General features: G+C 35.8%; 1 protein-coding gene across 1 annotated transcript; it reads left to right on the top strand.

Moving 5' to 3' along the window:
• The first annotated feature begins 308 nt into the window (after positions 1–308).
• Positions 309–21,180, top strand: LOC123692170 (breast carcinoma-amplified sequence 3 homolog). Its single transcript, XM_045636868.1, has 14 exons — positions 309–580; positions 1,214–1,393; positions 1,655–1,958; positions 2,267–2,525; positions 3,792–3,976; positions 4,437–4,685; positions 5,008–5,214; positions 5,461–5,602; positions 10,189–10,365; positions 10,748–10,899; positions 11,505–11,632; positions 12,359–12,495; positions 13,159–13,284; positions 20,368–21,180. The coding sequence occupies exons 2-14, from the start codon at positions 1,227–1,229 to the stop codon at positions 20,520–20,522; spliced, it is 2,388 nt and encodes a 795-aa protein (XP_045492824.1). The 5' UTR covers positions 309–580; positions 1,214–1,226; the 3' UTR covers positions 20,523–21,180.
• Positions 21,181–21,423: the final 243 nt, after the last annotated feature.

The following is a 21,423-nucleotide window of genomic DNA, read 5'->3' as shown; positions in this document are numbered from 1 at the left end:
TTCATTACTTATGTAGTTTTGCTTACTATTCATAAAATATAATTTAATTTTCTATTATTAAATATCATTAAAAATAAAAATATACAAACTACATACCTACCTAGTATAGTTTTTTTTTGCGCTTGCTCATAATAAAATGTTTTTATACGTGTGGTTTTTACGAACGTAGTGTTATCACAACTACAAACAAATAGATTAAAAAGCTGTTAAACAAGTAAACTCACACACACACACATATACCTTGCAACTGTGTGAACCCATTTACGATTAATACCATAGAGGAAGGATGTATAACTGAGAATTAATACGACGGGCGTCAAAACTCGACCATCACTGACATTCATTGTTCAAAACATCTGTTGTGTCCCATTGTTATTTTTAGTATAAATTTATATGAATATAATTTATTTATTTATTGTGCGTGTATCAATGATTTAAAAGTGAAAAAGTGTGTTGGAGTGTTTGTAGTTGTTTTTTGTTTTGTTGTGACGTCACTTTTATTGACTGCCAGTTAAACGACGCAATTACGCTTTTAACTTCGACTATGGATTGAAATTAAAAATATATTTTTCTGAAAAAGGTAAATATATTGCATATCCCCTTTATGATTCGGATATAATTTGGTTTTCTATTTTCTCTAAGTTTGCATTCGGTTCTGTTCAATGCAATGGAATCAGGTTGCATCGATTTCTTTGTCCTTGTTCTCTGCTTTGTATACAAATGAATATCTAATATTAAGTAGTAAAGTTATATTTCTATTCTATTTATTTTGAAGTTTTCTTATCGCCTATCTATCATATCGAATCCATTTACGATATATATGTAATATTGATTGTATAGATAAATAATTATGTAATCTGAGAAACATAACTACCTATTTATATGAAAAATCTAAAATTATTATTCTTTATCACTCGGGATCCTTTTTTACCCAAAAATTCTTTTTTTATATCTAAAATTATTAAATTTGGGTACAGATTTTAGAATAACGTAAAATAGTAATAAATCATTAAGAAATAAGATTTAAAATGAGTTGTTTATTTTGCATATAATTTTTAAATAAAGCCTTGTGCAGTCAGTGCTACTTGTTTATTTTTATATTCACAATAGTGAAAATACTTGCACGTATGTAATTCTAGCATCTTGCAACATTTCTTTAAATGTTTGGTGGGTTTGTGTGAGTGATAAGTATATGTCTTAAATCACCATAAAGGCAACCATTCACCATGTCGGCGGAGTCCCCGCGACATGTCCGCTCGGGAGGGCCACTCACCGTGCCATCACAGCCACCTAGTGACCGAAGCATCATTGATGCAGTCTCCGGCTTTATTAATGATGTCACATTATCATCATCTTCCGCTGTTGATCCTAAAGATGTGATACAGTGGGCTAGGTATGTTGAATTTTAATTATATTACACATTACCTCTTACTTTTGCAAGGTTGCATTGTCCTTACCAAATATTTTAAGTTAATCATATGAGTATTATCATCATTTCAGTACTGCGACAAGTACAGTGCGAACAGTAGAAAAGCTGGCTTAATATCAATAAAATGTACAACAACAAATTTAATATAAGATTAATTATGCATTGCGTCATAAAATTCTTATAACATACAATTAACAAAAGAAAATAATAGCGATTTGTTTACAGATTTGAAACAGCTGACATCAATGAACCCACACCAGAAGGAGATAGTGACAATGATGTATCTCCGTTACTCTTAATCCTGGGTTATGGAGCTGGGGTTCAAGTGTGGCTGATTTCACCGAACGGTGAGGCCCAAGAGGTGCTATCCTGGCGCCAGGGGACAGTGAGAGTGCTCCGTATACTGCCAACTCCGCAGCACGGCGATTGTTTTGCATCGAAAAGGCCTCTCATAGCATTATGCGACTCTGCAAGCCCTGGACCAGCATTTTGTTCTCTGAGCTTCATTTCCATTAGGGGTGGTGAACAGGTAAAGTATTTTATATTTAGTTGAGTTATTCAAAATATGTAGCAGATAAAAAAAAATGTTCTTAATTTGTTATAGTCTTTGAATATTGAATTTGAGATTTTTTTGTTTTATGGCATTAAAATGCTTTATAAATTTATAAAGAATAGAAAAAATTCGATCACGAGGCGGGACGCGAACACATCCCACGCCAATCCGGGGGGGATGCTTGACCAACTCAGCCACTCGTGACCTGATGATGATGATTGCTTTATTTCATTAACTTTAAAGTATTTTATTGTATAATTATAAGATATAATTTACATTCACAGGTGAAAAGCATAAAATTCAAGAATCCCATTCTTGATGTATTGGCCAATAAAAGATCTGTGGTTGTATCGTTTTCTGAGCGTTTTGCGGTATTCGACGCTGCCACATTAGAAGATAGACTCGCTATCACCACCTGCTACCCCTGCCCTTGTCCTCTGGGTGGTACATCACCGATTAACCCTTTGGCTCTTGGTGATCGCTGGCTAGCTTATGCTGATAAGAAGTTGAATCCCTCGAAACGCAGCAGTGGAGGTTGTGAAAGTAAGCGTTTTGAAACTCAATTCAAATTTAATTTATTAAAAAACATACATAATTTTATAACAAAATGTTGTTACATACATTATATAAATCACTAGCGGTCCGCCCCGGCTTCGCCCGTAGTACATATTTCGCAATAAAAAGTAGCCTATGTCCTTTCTCGGGTATCAAAATATCTCCATACCAAATTTCATGTAAATTGGTTCAGTAGTTTAGCCGTGATTGAGTAACAGACAGACAGACAGAGTTACTTTCGCATTTATAATATTAGTATGGATTGTAAGAATAAATGCTATCAATGTGAAGTAAAATATTGTTTTATGAAATCTTATAGAAATGTAATACAAAGATAATAAAACTATTTAAAGCTTTGTTTATTAAGTAGAGGAAATATTACTTGCAGTAATAAGTTTGTCTTATAGCCTTGATAATGAGTTTAATACGATAAACATTTTTATGTGAATACAAAATGTATGTAGTTTTTTTTTTTTTTTTTTTTTTTTTTTTAATGGTCAGTTAGCAACAGAAATAAATTCTTAAATCAGATTTATTTTTATACATAATATATATGAATAATTTAACATTATTAGCCACGATTTAGCAAATCTCGTCTATTTTTGGAGTAAAATGAATAATCTTGTTTCTATATTTCTATGAAGAAGTAAATAAACAAAAATATGTTTTAAGATGATGGAATTAATTAATTTTGTTCATAAATATTGAGGCCTTGAAATAAAATTATTTAACAGGTGCATGTAGATGTTATAATGCAGGAATTAAAATTTGTTATCAAATATCATGTTCAGTATAAAAACAGGTGTAATAGCAAGGTTTTTACATAATAATATGTTAATATATTTCATAATAAATTAAATGATTACACAAAATTCCTTACATAGCAGTTTACCTATGTAATATAAATAAAAAATCTATTTTCAGTTTAAAATTAGTACATAGTTTTATTGAAAAATTGTAAAGTAAATTTGCATGGTATATTTCGGATCATTCTAAAAATGATCTTAAGTAAAAACAAAAATATTCTTACTTTTAAATAACTATGGTTTAATTTTCCTAATTAGAACAGATATTATAATAATGATAAATTATTTTTCTTCTATTATTTAGGCATTAACTATATTAATATTATTAATGAAATAGGATAGGTTCACGGAAATCCCACGGGAAACGGAACTATGCGGGTTCTTAGACTACGCGAGCATGCCGCAGGCGGAAGTTAGTCAATATAAAGTAAATAAAACCAACTTCCAGGTGAAGGTGTGACCAGCTACACAGCAACAGTGTTACACGCAGCAAAGTCCCTCAGCAAGGGGTTGCGTGGACTCGGTGAAAGTGTAGCTCATAGCCTTGCTGGGGGTAGGAGCACTTCTCAGTCACCCTCGCCACCGCACACTGATATTCAGCAACCGGGGATTGTCACTATATTGGATATTGAGGTATTTCTATGACTGATAAATAAATTTTTTGTATTTGTGTAGGACTATCAGTATATATGTTTTCAAGAATAACAGAGATTAGAAGTAAAACACCAAATAGTGATGGTAATGTAGTAGTGAAATTTAATGTTTATTCAATTTTTTTTTTAAATATTTTGGTATTACTTAATTAAACTTATTTTAGATCTTTTTAATATAGTTTCTAAAATTAGCTGTTGTTGTTGTTGAGGCATATTTCAACGTACAAACGAATGGCTAAATGAGGCGGATATTTCGTCAATTGATTTAAATTCTTTTAGTAAATGAAACCAAAATGAAACCAAAATTCTAAACATGCAAAAGATGTTGTTATTCAATTCACCTTTCTAAATTAAATCTATTCTAACACTAAAGAATCAATGCACATCTTGTAGATATTTACATAATGTTTTATCAGTTAGTGAACTTAATTTATTTTTAGGGTAATGAGGACGAAGACAGCCAAGATTGCGAAGAGCCATGCGACCCCATAGTAGCTCACTTCATAGCGCACTCAGAGGCGATAATAGCCCTTAAATTCGATCCGAGCGGCATGTTGCTGATAACAGCTGACCGTAGAGGACACGACTTCCACGTGTTTAGAATTAACCCCCACCCCTGCGGGCCCAGTCTTGCGTCTGTTCACCACTTGTATGTTTTGCACCGTGGCGACACGACGGCTAGAGTGCAAGTGAGTGTTTTTTTGAATTACATGATATTCTTTAATTAATTATTGAATAACATTATTTTTTTGTAACTATTTTCTGGTAAATAGTAAAGGCCAGGGTATTAAAATTCGCAGGTGCTATTTTATAAAAAATAAATGATATTATAATCATTCAAATATTTTGATAATTATATCAATCGCTTGCAAAAGTCAATTAACAAAATTTACCACCAGTGACAGAAATTATTTTGAATACCAGCTGTTGTTTCACATCAATGCAAAACAAAAAATTTATACAATTTTTCACGTCAGATAAATTATAATCTTAATTAAATTTTCCACACAGGACATAGCAATATCGGGCGACAGTCGCTGGGCGGCCATATCCACGCTCCGCGGCACCACGCACGTGTTCGCGCTGAGCCCGTACGGCGGCGCGTGCGGTGTGCGCACACACACGCAGCCGCGCGTCGTCAACCGGCTCTCGCGGTTCCATAGATCCGCTGGTCTGCCGATACACGCAGCTGCTGCGCACGCACATACGCACACGCCGGTAAGATGATAAAAATATAGTCAATACCGTACTGAAGTAAAATATTTATAGTTAGGTGTTTGAAAGAATTTGAAAATTTTCAAATATTTATAAATTGCATTACCTATTTGTGGTATAAAAGTAACGATCGAAGTTATTTGTACTTTTTGATGTTTTTAAAACATTTATCTCAGTTGAAATTGCAATGTCAAGACTGTATCAGTTTTTAATGTTATTTAAAGTTAATTTTAAACAATTGTTTCACAGGGTTTAGAAGGCTCAGTGGCTGGTGCGTGGTACCCAAACCCACGGTTGCCTCCCTACCCCCTGCCCAGCACATCCACGCCGCTAGCACAATTGAGACCAACGCATAATCTGCCCACGCATACTATCACACGCACAAGTTCGGGTGAGTTACGTTCACGGAGTAAATACAAAGAGGAGATGGCCTAAGCAACTGTGCACTGTGATTCTCAACTAGGTCCTGACGTCATCATTTGGGCGTGGCCTTAGTCAGTGTATTTTTGGCGTTCATCCTGTGCACAACTTTGTGAACGTACCCATTTTAGAGCATTGTTCGCGTGAGACGTAAAAAATAATGAAGTGTTGTGTTTTGTCTTGTAAAAATTACTCGGATAGACGTTCTGATGCTATGGATGGCATCACATTTCATTTGTAAGTAATTTTATGCGTAATTTATAAAAATAGTTCTAGAAAAATCTTCTAGCTTCGGCGTTTCCAAACATAATCCTACCAAACACTAGATGGCGACACTTGGTGTCATGGAAACTAAAAATATTTAGGTATTTAGAGCTCAGAACTAACATATATTAATGATATTAATACTGAAATTTGTTCAACATTCATTCCTTTAATAGCCAAAATGTTATTTTTGTAGTTTTCAAATCATATTGTAAACAGGCCGCCATCTATCGTCAACTATGAACAACAAACACAAACAACAAAAAGACAGGGCCGTAATTAGAAATCAATTATTTTACTGAATGTCCCGCGGTTGCGGCTGTCTCATAAATATTATTAGAAAATACTTAAAACATTAAATACGCTGGATATAAAAATACAATCTCCTATAAGTTAAATATTCTATCTACAATTATTTTATAAGTACTTAAAGCCTACCTAGTTTATTTAGTTAAATTTTAAATGATGTATGTTTTAGATTTCCATCCGAAGATAATCTAAGACAGCAATGGATTACAAAAATTAATAGACAAGACTGGTCTCCGACTAAATATACAAAAATTTGTTCTTGCCATTTTAATGATGAAGACTTCATAGTGACAAAAAAAGGCCTTAGAAAACTAAAGAAGGGAACTTTGCCTTGTTTAAAACTGGATATATCGGTTCGTTTCAATGCAGTTAGTATTTACCAGTTTCAATTCATTTACTTCGTATTTACTGTTTTATCTTTTATGTTACAGCTTAAAAGAAAATTAACAGACCCAACAATATCACCACCTAAGCCTACCACACCTACAAGTGATTTAAATGAATTTCTAATACTGCATGATACGCCAAGAAAGAAGAAGTTAAAGCATGAAATAGCACAACTTCGATGGAAAGCAAGAGCAGATAGATTAAAGATCAGAAGACTTCATATGAAAGTAAAGCGTTTGAAGAAGAAGGTCTAGTGGCGCTATTTTTACTTCACGCAGTGTCTTAAGATGATATTTTTCTAAATAAAATTCTTTTTAATATTTTGTTTCAGGTTCAAAATTTAAATGCCTTAATTAAAGAATTGGAAAGCAAAAGTTTTCTGTTAGGAGAAGAATCAGAAATTTTAACATCAATAAATGTTAAGTTGAAAGACTTGGTTGGGCGTCAGCTGGCAAAAAATAAAAAAAAACCATTGACGAAGCAGTATTCTCCAGCTCTCCGATCATTCGCTTTGACACTCCATTATTTTTCGCCAAATGCTTACTCATACGTCCGAAAAACTTTCGATACTTGCTTACCGCATCCTAGAACTATTTCTAAATGGTATGAAAGTGTCAATGGCGAAGCTGGATTTACAGCTGAAGCTTTTAACATATTAAAGCACAAAACTAACTCCTCAGGCAAACGCGCTTTGTGCAGTCTTATGATGGATGAGATGGCAATTAGGAAGCACGTTGAATGGGATGGAACAAAATATCACGGCTATGTTGATCTCGGCCTTAATGACGTACAATACGATAATTCGGATCAAGCATCTCAGGCTTTAGTCCTGTTGCTTGTATGTCAAACTGAACGCTGGAAATTACCTGTGGGTTTCTTTCTTATTCGTTCTATGACTGGGGAACAACGCGCTTCAATAGTTCAACAATGCCTCTACAAATGCGAAGAAAATGGTGTAGACGTTGTTTCACTTACGATGGATGGCTGCGCTGCAAACATTGCTATGCTTAAAAAGTTAGGATGTTCGTTAGAATCTCAGAATATGAAAACTACTTTCAAACACCCTAGTACAGACTACGAAGTAGCAGTATTCCTTGACGCATGTCATATGCTAAAACTTGTGCGAAACGCATTTGAAAATAAAAAGAAGTTTCTTGATTATCAAGGTAATCTAATTGAATGGTCTTATCTCGTCAAGCTCAATAACTTACAAAAGACAGAAGGCCTCCATCTTGGGAACAAGTTAAAAGAGAAACACATAAATTTTCAGCGACAAAAAATGAAAGTAAAATTAGCCAGTCAACTTTTCAGCAATGGCGTAGCAGATGCACTCCAAGTTTGTGAAAAATATAATGTTGAATTCAAAAATGTTGCGGCTACAATTACTTTTATCCCTTTAATAAACAACATCTTTGACATTCTTAACTCACGAAACATGCGTCAATTTGAGTACAAAAAACCCTTATTTAAAAATAATATTTTGAAAACAAGGGAGTATTTAGAATATGCAAAACATTACATAATGTTTATAGTAGCTCCTGATGAAGAGAAGCTTGTTATCACCACGAATCGCAAAACTGGTTTTATGGGCCTTTTAACATGCATTAATAGTACACTTTTCTTGTATAACCGCCTAATTGAAAAAGAAAAGGTCCTTAAATATTTGACTATGTACAAATTTTCGCAGGACCATTTGGAACTATTTTTTGGGGTATTAAGAGCTCATGGAAGGGCCAATAATAATCCAACATCACGTCAATTTAAATCAGCTTACAAAAAAACCCTGATAAATACAGAACTTAAAGAGGGTTTCAGAGGAAATTGTATTCCTTTAGAGGATATTTCCATTTTAAAAGAATCCTCTGTAAACAAAATAAATATTACTACAGAACGTTATCGAATTTTGGAAAATGACTTGATCGAGGCATCATTGGATGACGAACCCATGCCTGACGATTTGTTGTTAGAATTTGATGAGCAATTAAATACAACTATAGGAGATTATTTGCGCCGTCAAATAGTTGCATATATTTCTGGGTTTGTTGTCAATTATTTACATTTCAAAATCAAATGTGAAAGCTGCCTTCATGAATTATATGCTGATAATTACGATGATGATGACCTTTATTTGATAAAAACTAAAAATAAAGGTGGTCTTACTTTCCCGTCTAAAGATGTCATAAATATATGTTTACGAACCGAATGCAGCATCCGTTGTGTTAAAACGCAATCTTTGAATTCTCCTATTTTCCGTAAGCATAAAATTATAATAAATACGTTAAAATCGCTTATTGGAGAAAAATATTTCGAAAAATCAGCGAATCATATTTTCGATCAATCACCGAATAATAATCATATTATTCTTCTGATTAAAGCTATAGCTGAAAAATATATTGATATTCGTTTTAAGTATTTTGCAACCGTAGAAAACGATAGAGCAACGAATCGACAACAACTAACCAAAGCAGTTATTTTTGCAGGAAATTGAATTATGCAAATACATTTTTGTCGTTATAATTTTTGTGTATTATTTATTCCGCCACTGAAATTTGTTTTACCTACTTGACCAATACAATAAAAGGGAGGTGTTTTTTTTTTCAAAACATACTGACTTTGTAAACCATCTTGATAAGTATTTTAAACAAAATAAGTCATTTAAATATACAACATTATTCTTGATTTCCACTAAACCTGAAAAGGGGTTATTTACTAGGTAGTTAGGTACTCATCTTTTTGAATAACTTGATTGAAAAAGATGTTTAAAATGATGAGTACAATGACCCCTTTTCGGGTTCAACATACACTTACATATATACACTTGTAAACAAAAAATTATGTTGCATAAGAGAAAATCTAATAATCTTCATTCGTCATACATCAGATACATTTTTTTTTTCATGATAAAATAATTATTTAAATTAAAAAAATTCGAGACGACGGTACGAAAATTCTGAGTTCGACTCTGTTGCATCCTGCACTTAGTGACATCTAGTGTCAGATAGTTACGTAACTACAAAACAAAATTGACAGAACGAGCAATTAGTTTTGCTATTGACCGGTAGCTGGAAAAGAGAGAAGTGGGCGGGATCTAGCACCCCCTCACCCCGTAAAGTGTCACGCGTTGTTTCCTAAGAAAATCGAATTAGAACATCTCCTCTTTGTATTTACTCCGTGGTTACGTTATTAATAGAAAAAGACATCAAGAAAGAATAAAAATATAACTGGATCTAATACAGGTCCCTGTGGACCACTAACCTCCCTAATTTCATACTTTGCTTAAATTTGTATGTTTCTTAATTTCATTTTTCATTTAATATTGTTGCTAATTTATTATTTTTGCAAGATTATGATATATTGATAATAGTGTAGCAAAATTACACATAAATATGTCAATTGATAAGGTTCTACTCAGTCAAATGTAATGTCTTTTATTTTGATCGTATTCCTGTATCTTTGTTGGGTTTTTTGCACTTTGACGATTTAAAAGCACTTCTTAGCGAAGTCTACTTGAATAAATAAATTTTTGAGTTACAGTAATGAATATTTTTACTTTTTTTAGTATTAACTTATTTCCTACAACTATAACGTATTACCCAGGTCGTCAGCGCCTATCGTCGCTATCAGAAGAGAGCGGTGCAGCGCCACTGCTAGCGCGCTCGTGGTTCGGGTGCGCGCTACCCTCCGCCAGCGGGCGCGGGTGTGCCGTACCCCTGTACCTGATGGCGGCCAACGGCTCGCTGCTGCACCTGCTGCTGCATCCGAGGCCGGCGAGATGTGAGTATGAATATAATAATTAAAATTAACAGATCAATGCTGAACCGTTCCTGTAGACGTACGGTTCGGACTATGGAGGTGTATTTCCAAATTAAAAACTTTTAAAAACTCTTAACATGTTGCAGAATTACTCTTGTTACGGAGCTACACAATACGACTTACATACCATTACTGGGTAATAATATAAATTAATTGACGGGGAAACAACACACATATACAAATAGCTCCTACAAACATAATTGCTTGTGCAGGGACACCGCACTTTATAAAAAAAAAAGTTAGAAATTAAAATAAATATAGGTACCCTATGTTATAGTAGTAAAAAAGAATCTACACGAAGAACGAATCTGAACTCAACACTAATTAACAAATGTATCAACAGGCGTAGCAAAAGAGAAGATATGCGACGAGTCGCCTATAGAAGTGGAAGTGGAAGCAGTGGCTCAATGGATGCTGCAGCGTCCAGCAGCGGCCGCGGATTTACTGGCGCCCCTGCCACCGTCCAACCCTCTGCTGCAACCGCTGAGCTGTCGGGTATGTAATAGCTAAGCAAATGGTATAAGAATAAAATATTTTATGAAGTTATACTTCTTTTGGCGCGATGCAGAAAAATGATGAGAGTGAATATTTACGATGCGCGCGCACACCGACACCTAAATTTAACAGCATGAAGTTAGTTCTAGGTGGTATGAAAATTGATAACTATGTTCAAGTTGTATATTTCTAGTATTTTCCATACGCCAAAGAAGTATAACTTCTAACGCGTGTACATAGGTACACACACTCTTTTTTTTCTATATAATAACATAATAAATACTTAAAAATTCCAGGTTGAATTATAAATTTGAGAGCTTGCTGGATGTGAGTTCTTTTAATATGGAAAATTGCATTCTTATATTATGTACATATTATGTAATATGTATACTTTTTCATCCAATTATAAATTTCTGGGAATTTGTGATTGACTATTTTGTTTGCAGTAAAAAAAGAGCGTATGCGCCGAGCACACGTATCAGAAGTGAAACTTCTTTCTGGTATCTTTGAATCTTGCCAAAGAAGTTTCACTTCTGGCACGTGTGCTTCGCAACGTACGGTGATAAACAAAATGACTTTGATTATCATCGTGAAACATGTTACAGAGATGCGCAGACATGTGCGTGAGTGAAGAGGAACGTTGGTTGTCTCAAGTGGAGATAGTGACGCACGCGGGCCCGCACCGTCGGTTGTGGATGGGGCCGCAGTTCGTGTTCAAGACTTATAATTGCGGGTGAGTTGATTTATGATACTGGGGCGTCATTTTTAAAATCGAGTTAATGTGATCATAATTTTTGAACGTTTTAAATAAGTTAATTTTAGTGAATTTTTTTGCCAACTTTTTATGAAAAATCTTCTTAAAACATAATATATTATACGAAAGACTAAAACATGAACGAATTTAAATGACTACCTATTGCTTTGTTGGATTTGTATCTGCCTGGGTTGTATCAAGAATTTGAAAAGGTAACAACATATTATTTGCTAATACTAACCCAGGCATAGGGGTGAACAGCTTTTATAAAATAATATATTCATAAAAACTTACACCAATTATTTTTAATTTTTGAAGTGAAACTTCTTTGGGCGCGTTGAGAGTAAAATCTCAAGTATGCGTCAGGGCAATACCGTCACGTCATGGAGTAAGGCGACGATTTTGGAATCTTTGAATCTTGCCAAAGAAGTTTCACTTCTGACACGTGTGTTCGACACACGCTATTTATAATTTTACTAGCCACGCCCTGCGGTTTCATCCGCGGGGCTCCGTTCCTGTTGGTGTTAGCGTGATGATATATATATATCCTATAGCCTTCCTCGGTTAATGAGCTATCTAAGACAGAAAGAATTTTTCAAATCGGACCAGTAGTTCCTGAGATTAGCGCATTCAAACAAACAAACAAACAAACTCTTCAGCTTTATAATATTAGTATAGATTTTTATATAATGTTTCTGTCCGTAGCTCGAACTCGTCGCTGTCGGAGGCGGAGGCGGTGGAGGTGGACACTGGCGCGGGCGGCGGCGCGGCGCGCTCCAACCCCGTCAACATGCCCGGCGTGCGGCCCGTAGTGCCCGTGCTCATATCCTCCGGCTCGGCCAGTGAGTTCATGAACATTACCAAAAAAACTAGTGGTCCGCCCCGGCTTCGCCCGTGGTACCTACATGTTTAAACTATCCTATCTCTCAAGTTGGATCGAACTGCACATGGTGTGCGAATTTTATTATAATCGGTTAAGTGGTTTAGGAGTCCATTGAGGACAAACATTGTGACACGAGATTTATATATATTAAGATTGGAAAAAACAGAATAAAGAAAAATTCAGGGACGTTTCAGCAGATTTTCTAGAACATTTTCCACCAGACAGGCCCGACGCAATGCGCTACAATATTTAAATTAAAATTTATGATGTCAAGTAGCTACTACCCAAAAATTTGACAAATTCCGTAAGTTCTGAAACGTGTAGGTATTCGCCATTTAAACTAAAATCAGTGACGTCGCACTCCCCAAGTTCTCGAGCATGCCACATTCAAACCAAAATCAATAACACCTTGTGCGGAATCTCTAGAGTCTAGAACATTCCCCTATTCCACATTTTAAAACTAAAACAAATGACGTCACACCGCAAGTTCACGAACATGCCTACGGATCAAACATGCTATTGTATTCCAAATTTAAACTGAAAAGAATGACATTCTCTGCAGGATGTCTAGAACATTCCCCTATTCCAAATTTAAACTAAAACCAATGACGTCATTCCCCAGGTTCCCTGGAACATTCTCCATCGGACAGCTTCCGCCGCAAGTCGCTGTTAGCGGACGGAGGACGTGCGTCCGTGTGCGATGTGCAGCTCAAGGAGGACCTTGCGGAGGCCATGAAGGAGGACCATGGTATGTCGCATGATACTGAACTAAATAATTTTATTATATTATATACAGGATGGAAATTTTTAATTGGTTCGATTTCAGGTCAAGTGAATTTTCGAAAACCTTTAAATGCAGTTTTATTTCTCTTTGAAATTTAAGGAATGTTTCCTTTCAGTAAAATTTGCTATTTCCAGTATTTGAAGTACTTTCCCTCCAGGGCACATTGAAAAATTTCCATCCTATAAAACTTGATGTACGATAAACAAATAGACTTTAAATTGTTTAAAAATATTCGAGGGGCTTGTGTTAAATATTTACAAATGAAATGAATTTATTTAACTATATACATATTAACTATATACGTAAATTAACAATCGCCTATTGAAACAATAAAAAAGTATCCGAGGGGCTACTCGATTCAAAGGTTTTAAAAATGTCCAAGAGGCGTGGTGTAGATTACAGTAAAACATTCAAATTAGCACCTTATTTATGGTATCTACAATCGAATGAATGAATGAATGAAAATACTTTATTGCATTGAAAAAACATTAACATATAACAAAGACAAGACTACAGAAAAAGCAAAGGGCGGCATTATCGCTTGTCAGCGATCTCTACCAGGCAACCCAACAATCAGAGGAAATATACAAAACTAGCTTTCCGCCTGCGGCTTCGCCCGCGTTTTCAAAGAAAAACCCGCATAGTTCCCGTTCCCGTGGGATTTCCGGGATAAAACATAGCCTATGTTACTCGTGGATAATATAGCTATCGAATGGTGAAAGAATTTTTAAAATCGGTCCAGTAGTTTATGAGCCTATTCATTACAATCAAACAAACAAACAAACAAACAAACAAAGTTTTCCTATTTATAATAATAGTGTAGATGATGTGGGTGAGCAAAAATACAAAACAGTTTATAGTATATCGCCCGCGGCTTCGCCCGCTTTGTCTAAAACCTAATAAATTATATACTAAAACCTTCCTCTTGAATCACTCTATTAAAAAAAAACCGCATCAAAATCCGTTGCGTAGTTTTAAAGATTTAAGCATACAAAGGGACATAGGGACAGAGAAAGCGACTTTGTTTTATACTATGAAGTGACGCGTAAGAAAACTCTGCCTAATAAACGCGTAGGCTGGGTTTTGCTTCGGACAATTTCAGAGCTTGATTGTGTGTCTATTTGTTTGTTGTATGTTAATGATTATAAAGTTATTTTTAAACTGGTCAAAAGAACATATGGGACACCGTGTTTTTAATAATTACGTTATCTGATTGGAAAAAATAATTGTTGATAATTGTATTTTAATTCAGTGTTCCTTATTTTCTTTTGAGTACATAGTATTTATGTGTAGTTTGTATTGGCAACTGGAATACTATTTCAGGAATTGACGGAAAATTTGGGAAATATTGTTGAGCTTAAATTTAATTTATGAAATTAATAAACAAATATTTTTTTATAACATAGAAGACTGGTGATATTTTTTAGCTATACAACTTTTCTCAAATTTTCACAGCTTTTATATACCTATTGGTGTTGTTTTAATAACTAAACGGTTAAAATCTGAAAAATACTATATCAGAATATTGATTTATTTGCATGATTTGCGTAATATACACGATGATGATAACGATGAAGTTGTTTCGCTATTTTACCCGGTGGAAGTGGGGTGTGTTTTGCGTATTTGCTGTTTTGTTAGGAGTTGTTATAGTGCAGTAGTTCAGTTTCTTATTTTTTTGTTTATCAACAATTCGTTGATTTTTCGTTTCATTTGCGGAAGGAAACATTTAACATTTTATTCGCGAAATCAGTATTTTGCGGTCTCGATTTTACATCACATCTAATTCGTAACAATCGTTACGTGCTTGTTTTTCTACTCACGTTTTGACGGGACAACGTTTTAATATTCGAACATTTCGCATCTAAACACCGTATTTAACATCCATCATTCAACCATTCGATACTAAATGGTGAAAGTGCACAAGAGTGAAGCGAATCAAGTGGAGGGGTTACTGAAGATCGTAACACCGTCAACGGAGAGGGCGCGTCCGCGTCGGACCGACGGCGTCGCACGCGGCCTCTCCGGGACCTACACCGAAGCCAAAGGCACCCGTAACACCCTCTCTTGGCTTTCTATTAACCGATCCCACGCTTGTCTAAATGGAGCCGGCCGCTCGGCGCGCGGGTCGCGGTCGCGGCGCGCGGCGAGCGGCCGGCTCTAACTGGTTGCCTTCGGTTTCGCGTAGGGCTGGCGGTGGCGCGCGGGGCGGCGCGCTCGCCGGGCGCCGCCGTGGTGCGCGCCGTGGACCCGCTGGGCTGCGTGTCGGCGCCGCCGCCCGCCGCGCCCGCGCCCCGCCCCGACGCCGACGCGCACACGCGGCCCAACGCCGACGAGGCCGCCTTCCGGCCCGTGCTGCGCGCGCCCGCCGCGCCGCCGCCCGACCTGCCGGCGCGCGCGCTGCCGCTCGGCACCACCATCCCGGCGCAGGCGCTGGCCGAGCCCGTCGCCGAGCCCGCCGCCGCGCCGCCCCAAGCGCTGCCCACCGACGTCGTCATCCCGGCGCGGCTGCACGCCCGCAGCCCCTCCCCCGCGCCCGCCCCCGCGCCCGCCCCGCCGGACGACGACGCCAACGTATCACTGCCAATATCGAACCGGGCGCCGGATGATATTCAGCCGGCGGCCCGGCCTAGAGTTAAGAGATCTCCCCCCACCAAGTTTACTAGTGATAGAGTAGCGGCTAGTGCTAGTTGTAAGGATAGAGATAGACGAATGCCGGATGCGAAGCCGGCCAAAGCGGACAAATCTGATGTCTTCGGATTGAACGTCGAGAGAGCACCCAAAGATGATCTCGCGCGTAAACCGTCGAAGCCCTCTAAGAGTGTTCAGAAAACCATTGAAAAAAATTCTAAAGAGGCAACCCCTCCGCCCGTTTTCCCGAAAGATGTTAACGTTGACGCTGATAAGAAATCATCTGATGATATTCCTCCTAAGGAACCGGAAACGGCTGTAGAAAAAGCTTTTGACAATGAAATAAAAACTGAGGAACAAGCGTGGGACTTACTCTTAAACGAGCCCAACAAGCAAGCCGTAGACGCCGATATTCCTACTAATGTTGTTGAAAAAGTTGATGAAACAAAATCGAAAACTAAGAAAGCTCGCAAGGCAAAAAAGATGCCAGAGGATCAGCAGTCGAAGGAGGATGACGACAGCTTTGTGGAAATACACGCTATCGAAGAGAAGCAACAGCCTTCTAGTGGTGAATTGGTATCGATTTCGACAAATTTTGAAGATTTCGAAACATCAACATCGAGTTCAACAAAATCCAGAAAGCAGCGTGCATCAAAAAGTTTCACTCCAGAGAGAAAAATTGAAGAGTCACCCAAGACCATCGAACCGATAAATAATATGGGGAAATCTAAGAAGTCATTCAAAGACGAAAGAACTGATACTTTGTTGGATTTGGAACAGACAAAGCCATCTACAAATGTCTTTAGTTCTACGAAACAAAATAACAAAGAAGATACATATTTCGACACCTATAAAGAAACGATCGCTACTGCGTCTCTAAAAGTAAAAGAAAAATCAAAATCCCCAAAAAGTAAATCACCATCACCTAACTTTGAAAGAAGAAAATCATCTGTTTCTGAAAAACATGAAGATACTGAAAAGGAGGTTTACGTTATCAATACAACGGAGGAGGAATTTCCGGAAATCCAAATCACCACGGCGAATAAAACACGCAAAAAATCCCCGCAGCCTGTTGAAAATTACGAGAAACCAAAAGAGTTGGTCGTGTCCAATCGGTATGAAGAAGCTAACGTGAGTACGATTAAATCTTGGAGTTCAATTGTCACGAAAACCGCTAAACAAATTGATGAGAAGGAAGAAAAAATTGTTAAGACAGAGGTCGTTAAATCATGTGAACGTCAAGAGGAGGATACAAAGTCGTCAGGTGCTTCATTACAAGATAAATTGGCGGAACTTTGCAAAAGAACCGACATCATGGTCGCAGAATGTGACACACCTTCCGAGCTCAATTTTGTAGATGAACATCACTCAGTCTCACATGACTTCCCGCCATTGGACGGATTAGATTTCGCTTTGGATGATTTCAAGCTCGAAGTAATGAAAGATAGTCTTCTCGATGCTGGCGACACTAAAATTACAAGTCCTATATGCAAAATTAACATAGATGATATACTGTCGTCTATAAAGGACATTTCGAAACCAGATGAATCGACATCATTCAATCTTATCGATGTGCAACAAGTGCCAGCTAGAAAGGAAAAAGGTTTTAGTGTTCTGGAAACCGATAAAATAACTACGCAAGAGGTGCAAGCAGACGATGAAGTGAAACCGGAAAAATATAATGATATGGAGAAGTCATCAGATGAAGACGGAACTTCGCCGGTTGTATCGACTGATAGCGATAAGGAAGATAAGAAAGCAGGTGCTACTAATGTTACGATACCGTCGCCGAAACAATCCAAGGCGAAGAAATCGCGCAAGAAGAAAAAGTAACATAAACATGGTCTTGCAATAAAATTTGAGCTTCTTTAGTTGCAAATAATAATAGTTTGTTAGTGAAACAGGTTCGTTTTATTGTAAGCAGAAGCGGATAACAGTGCTGCTACGTCAGTTTCTCGTTTTAAGTAGTTAAATTTACTTCACTATCGTATAAAATCTAGTAGTACTCATAGAATCATATCGTTTTAAAAATAGAATAAAAATGCGAAAAAGTAGTAAAAATTAAAAAAAATTAAAAACAGTGATTTCTGATTCAAGAAATAATCAAAACTTTTAACGCGCTTGTGTTTGTACAAAGTTGTAGATATTATTTCTTTTTTGACGAGATCCTCTTCAATTATTTTTGTATTTTCTTTTATTAGATTATTATTTTAGTTGTAATATTTCATTTTATTTTGCAATTAAGTTGTTGCCGCCAGGGCCAGTATAAGTTGCGATGCAATGATCCAAAAATTTTAGTAAATCATAAAAAAAAATTCCATTATTAATTCGTAACGGCTTTAGTTGGTAAATTGATTCGAATAAAATTGTGATGAAATTATATATATTTTAAATCACGTGCTGTTTTAGTGCATAATAATTAATATTATTTTTGTATGTTTATTTATTTTTCTCAATGTTATTTTTTATAATGTTTACAAAAGTATGTTATTTATTGCATAATATAATTATTTGTATAATTACGCAATAATACCTCAGTATTAGTGAAAATTACTTGCGTTGCATAATATGACATAGTCGGAGGTATCAAATACCGTTGTGTGCACATTGATATATTATTTTCCTCATATATGAGACAGCCTGATGTTATGGATCTTACATTATATTTTCTATATACAGAATTTTATACAAGATATTTTTAAGCTATTATTTGCATTATCAAATCTCAAGTCAATTTTTTATGCCTATGATTTTATAGTAATAAGTAGAAGTATCATTTTATAATGTATTGACACCGTATTTTTTATGTACTCGTAACAATTTTTTATTTGATAATTTTATTTAATAGTAGTAGTTAAAAACCCCATAACGTTGGGTTGTCCCCCTATAATAATTGTCTATATAACTCATTGTATGAAGGCCGCGGTAACGTTATGTACCTTAATGATTTATCTAAGACCTAAGTGTTCTCTCATGACAATCTATAGAACTAATACTAGAAAATAATTTTAAGATAACAATATGCGAGAACTCATTTTATGGAATGTAAAAGACCAAAAAATAATATCGGATAATTTGGCTAATTTTAAGTAGAAGTAATTTTCTGCGTACCTGTATTAGGTATACTGTTTTATATTTATTTTTAAATAACAATTTATGAGATTTTATTCAGTCGGTTAGTTTAATGAGAAAATATATTGTCGCCTCATTCTCAACTGATGAATGAAATTAATTACTGAAATGTATCCATTTTACACTTTGAATATTAGTTTTACACTTAAGAATCTAAATTTAGTGCCTGATGAGTCAGCGCTGCTTATAGTGGAAAGTTTAACGGCCTTACTAATAAAAAGTTAAACAATGGATAAATTTCTACCATTTTCTACCATAGCTGTGTCCTGCTCTTACTCACATGAAACGTCAATCATAAAAACAAGACAGGTTATTGCAATAACTAATCCATTGCAAAGCGAATGGGTAACATTTTATTAGTAAGATCCTTAGTATCTATATTTGAGACGTGCAAATTTGGACTTGTTAAAACGAATTATACAATTTTTGCATTGTAGTTCACTTTTGGAATTTCAATAAAATAATTTAGACTTCTTGTTAAAAGAAACAATATTTAATGAGAGATTTCATTATAACATGTTTTTGAGAATTAACAATTGCAGCGATAAGAATAACATAAACAACTGTTTTTAAGCTCAGTCAAAATTAACTCTATGATCATGTACAGCTTTTTTTAAAGTACAGTAACCCACGTATTGTTGCACTTTCGACTTAAAAATTAGATTCAAATTAATGAAATTAGCTTCTTTACTGTTATCTTTTTGAACGATTTGGCGCGATTTTTTAAATTTGGCAAAATTTTAACCGTGTGACTTTGTTATTGACGTGGAGTGTTAAAATTATTTAGAAATAAAATGACAATTCAAAAACCACTACTGCATTTTATTTTGTAACTATCCCTTTTTTACACATGAAATTTAAATTGTTGTACATGTTCACTTATAATAGTTTTATATTTGATAGAAAGAACATCCTTCTTATTTGTTAATTGTAAATTCAGTAGATTTATTAAACCAGATTAATAAAATTGCTTTCATATTCTGACGATTTCGGTTATGAACGAAATTATAAGGGTCAAATCTGGTCAAATAATCCCTATGGGAAACTTTTATTTCATTCAACAAATATGGTTCTTAAATCAATGATTTTTATAATTTGATATCGTGAAGATAACTTCATATGAACAGTGTAAAATTAAGAAATTAAAGTAACATTTACCACTACATCAGAAAACATATCAAAAGACCATAATCATAAAGTTACACACCAAAACATGCATCATGAAATCCCATCCACACAAATATCAGTTTTATATCCTATATTTCACGTACAATTTCTCAATTCCAGCGATAAATCGCTTCGAAGCTGAACAAGAGGAGCTCAGTTCTAGTAGTTTCAGCTCGGCGTCCCGCGCGTCACTGGACCCCCCCTCGTCCCCCACACCCAGCTGCAGCGGGGACAACCTGCTGCACTTCCCGGGGGACTCCAGTAGCTCCCTCTGAGGGTTGTGCTGTACGCGCTGGATATAGGCGACCAGTACATCATTTTGCACGGGTTAGACGGTTCGTGGTTAGGTGGAGGGGTAGGATTGTGTGGTCTAAGAGAAAAAAAGAGCGTGTGCGTGTCACATGTGTCAGAAGTGAAACTTCTTTAAAAAGATTCTAAGATACAAAAATCGTCACCTGACTCCATGACATGACGATATTGGCATGACGCGTCCTTGAAATTTTACTCTCGACGCGCTTAAAGAAGTTTCACTTCAAAAATGGTAGGAGAGTAGGTGCGGCTAAAAATGATTGCAGAGTTGTAGGGATAGGTGGTTTTATGGTCTCTAGATAAAGTAGAGTAGTGTAACTTCATATTGTACACTACTGCTCTAATTTGTGAGATATATGGCTTATCTGCATGTCCGAGAAATGTTAGACGGTAACATCTGCACTTGGTCATAAGAAATATCTTAGACAAGAAGAAGTAAGATTAGCTATACAGGAAAGGGGTGGTGATTAATGTCAATATAGAAGAAAACATACGTTTGTGGAACTAGTTTAATTTGTGCAAAAGTATAGACAAAAGCGGAATAACAACGTCTACTGTCTTGACTATACTGTCGGGTTTCTTTGAATTCAACGGTATACCGTGTTTATTCTGTCTGGTTTCTTATATTCAGTGGGTATGGTTAACGATACAAGTTCTCGTACAATACAAATATGTTTGTATCAGGTTGTATTTACAATGTTATACAAAGGAACTGTACATTTGGTGACAATAGTTGTAATGTGTTAATATAAGGCTTAATTTTTAAAGCAAACTTACAAATTATGTGCATTTTTGGCTTGACTTGTCGATTTCATGGTTAATGTATTTAGTATATTTTAAGGGTCTACAAATTTTCTTATTCACAAA

Source organism: Colias croceus, chromosome 5, assembly GCF_905220415.1.
Source record: "Colias croceus chromosome 5, ilColCroc2.1".
Lineage (NCBI taxonomy): Eukaryota > Metazoa > Arthropoda > Insecta > Lepidoptera > Pieridae > Colias > Colias croceus.
Note: the sequence above shows the minus strand (reverse complement) of the source record. Positions and strands in the feature narration are given on the sequence as shown.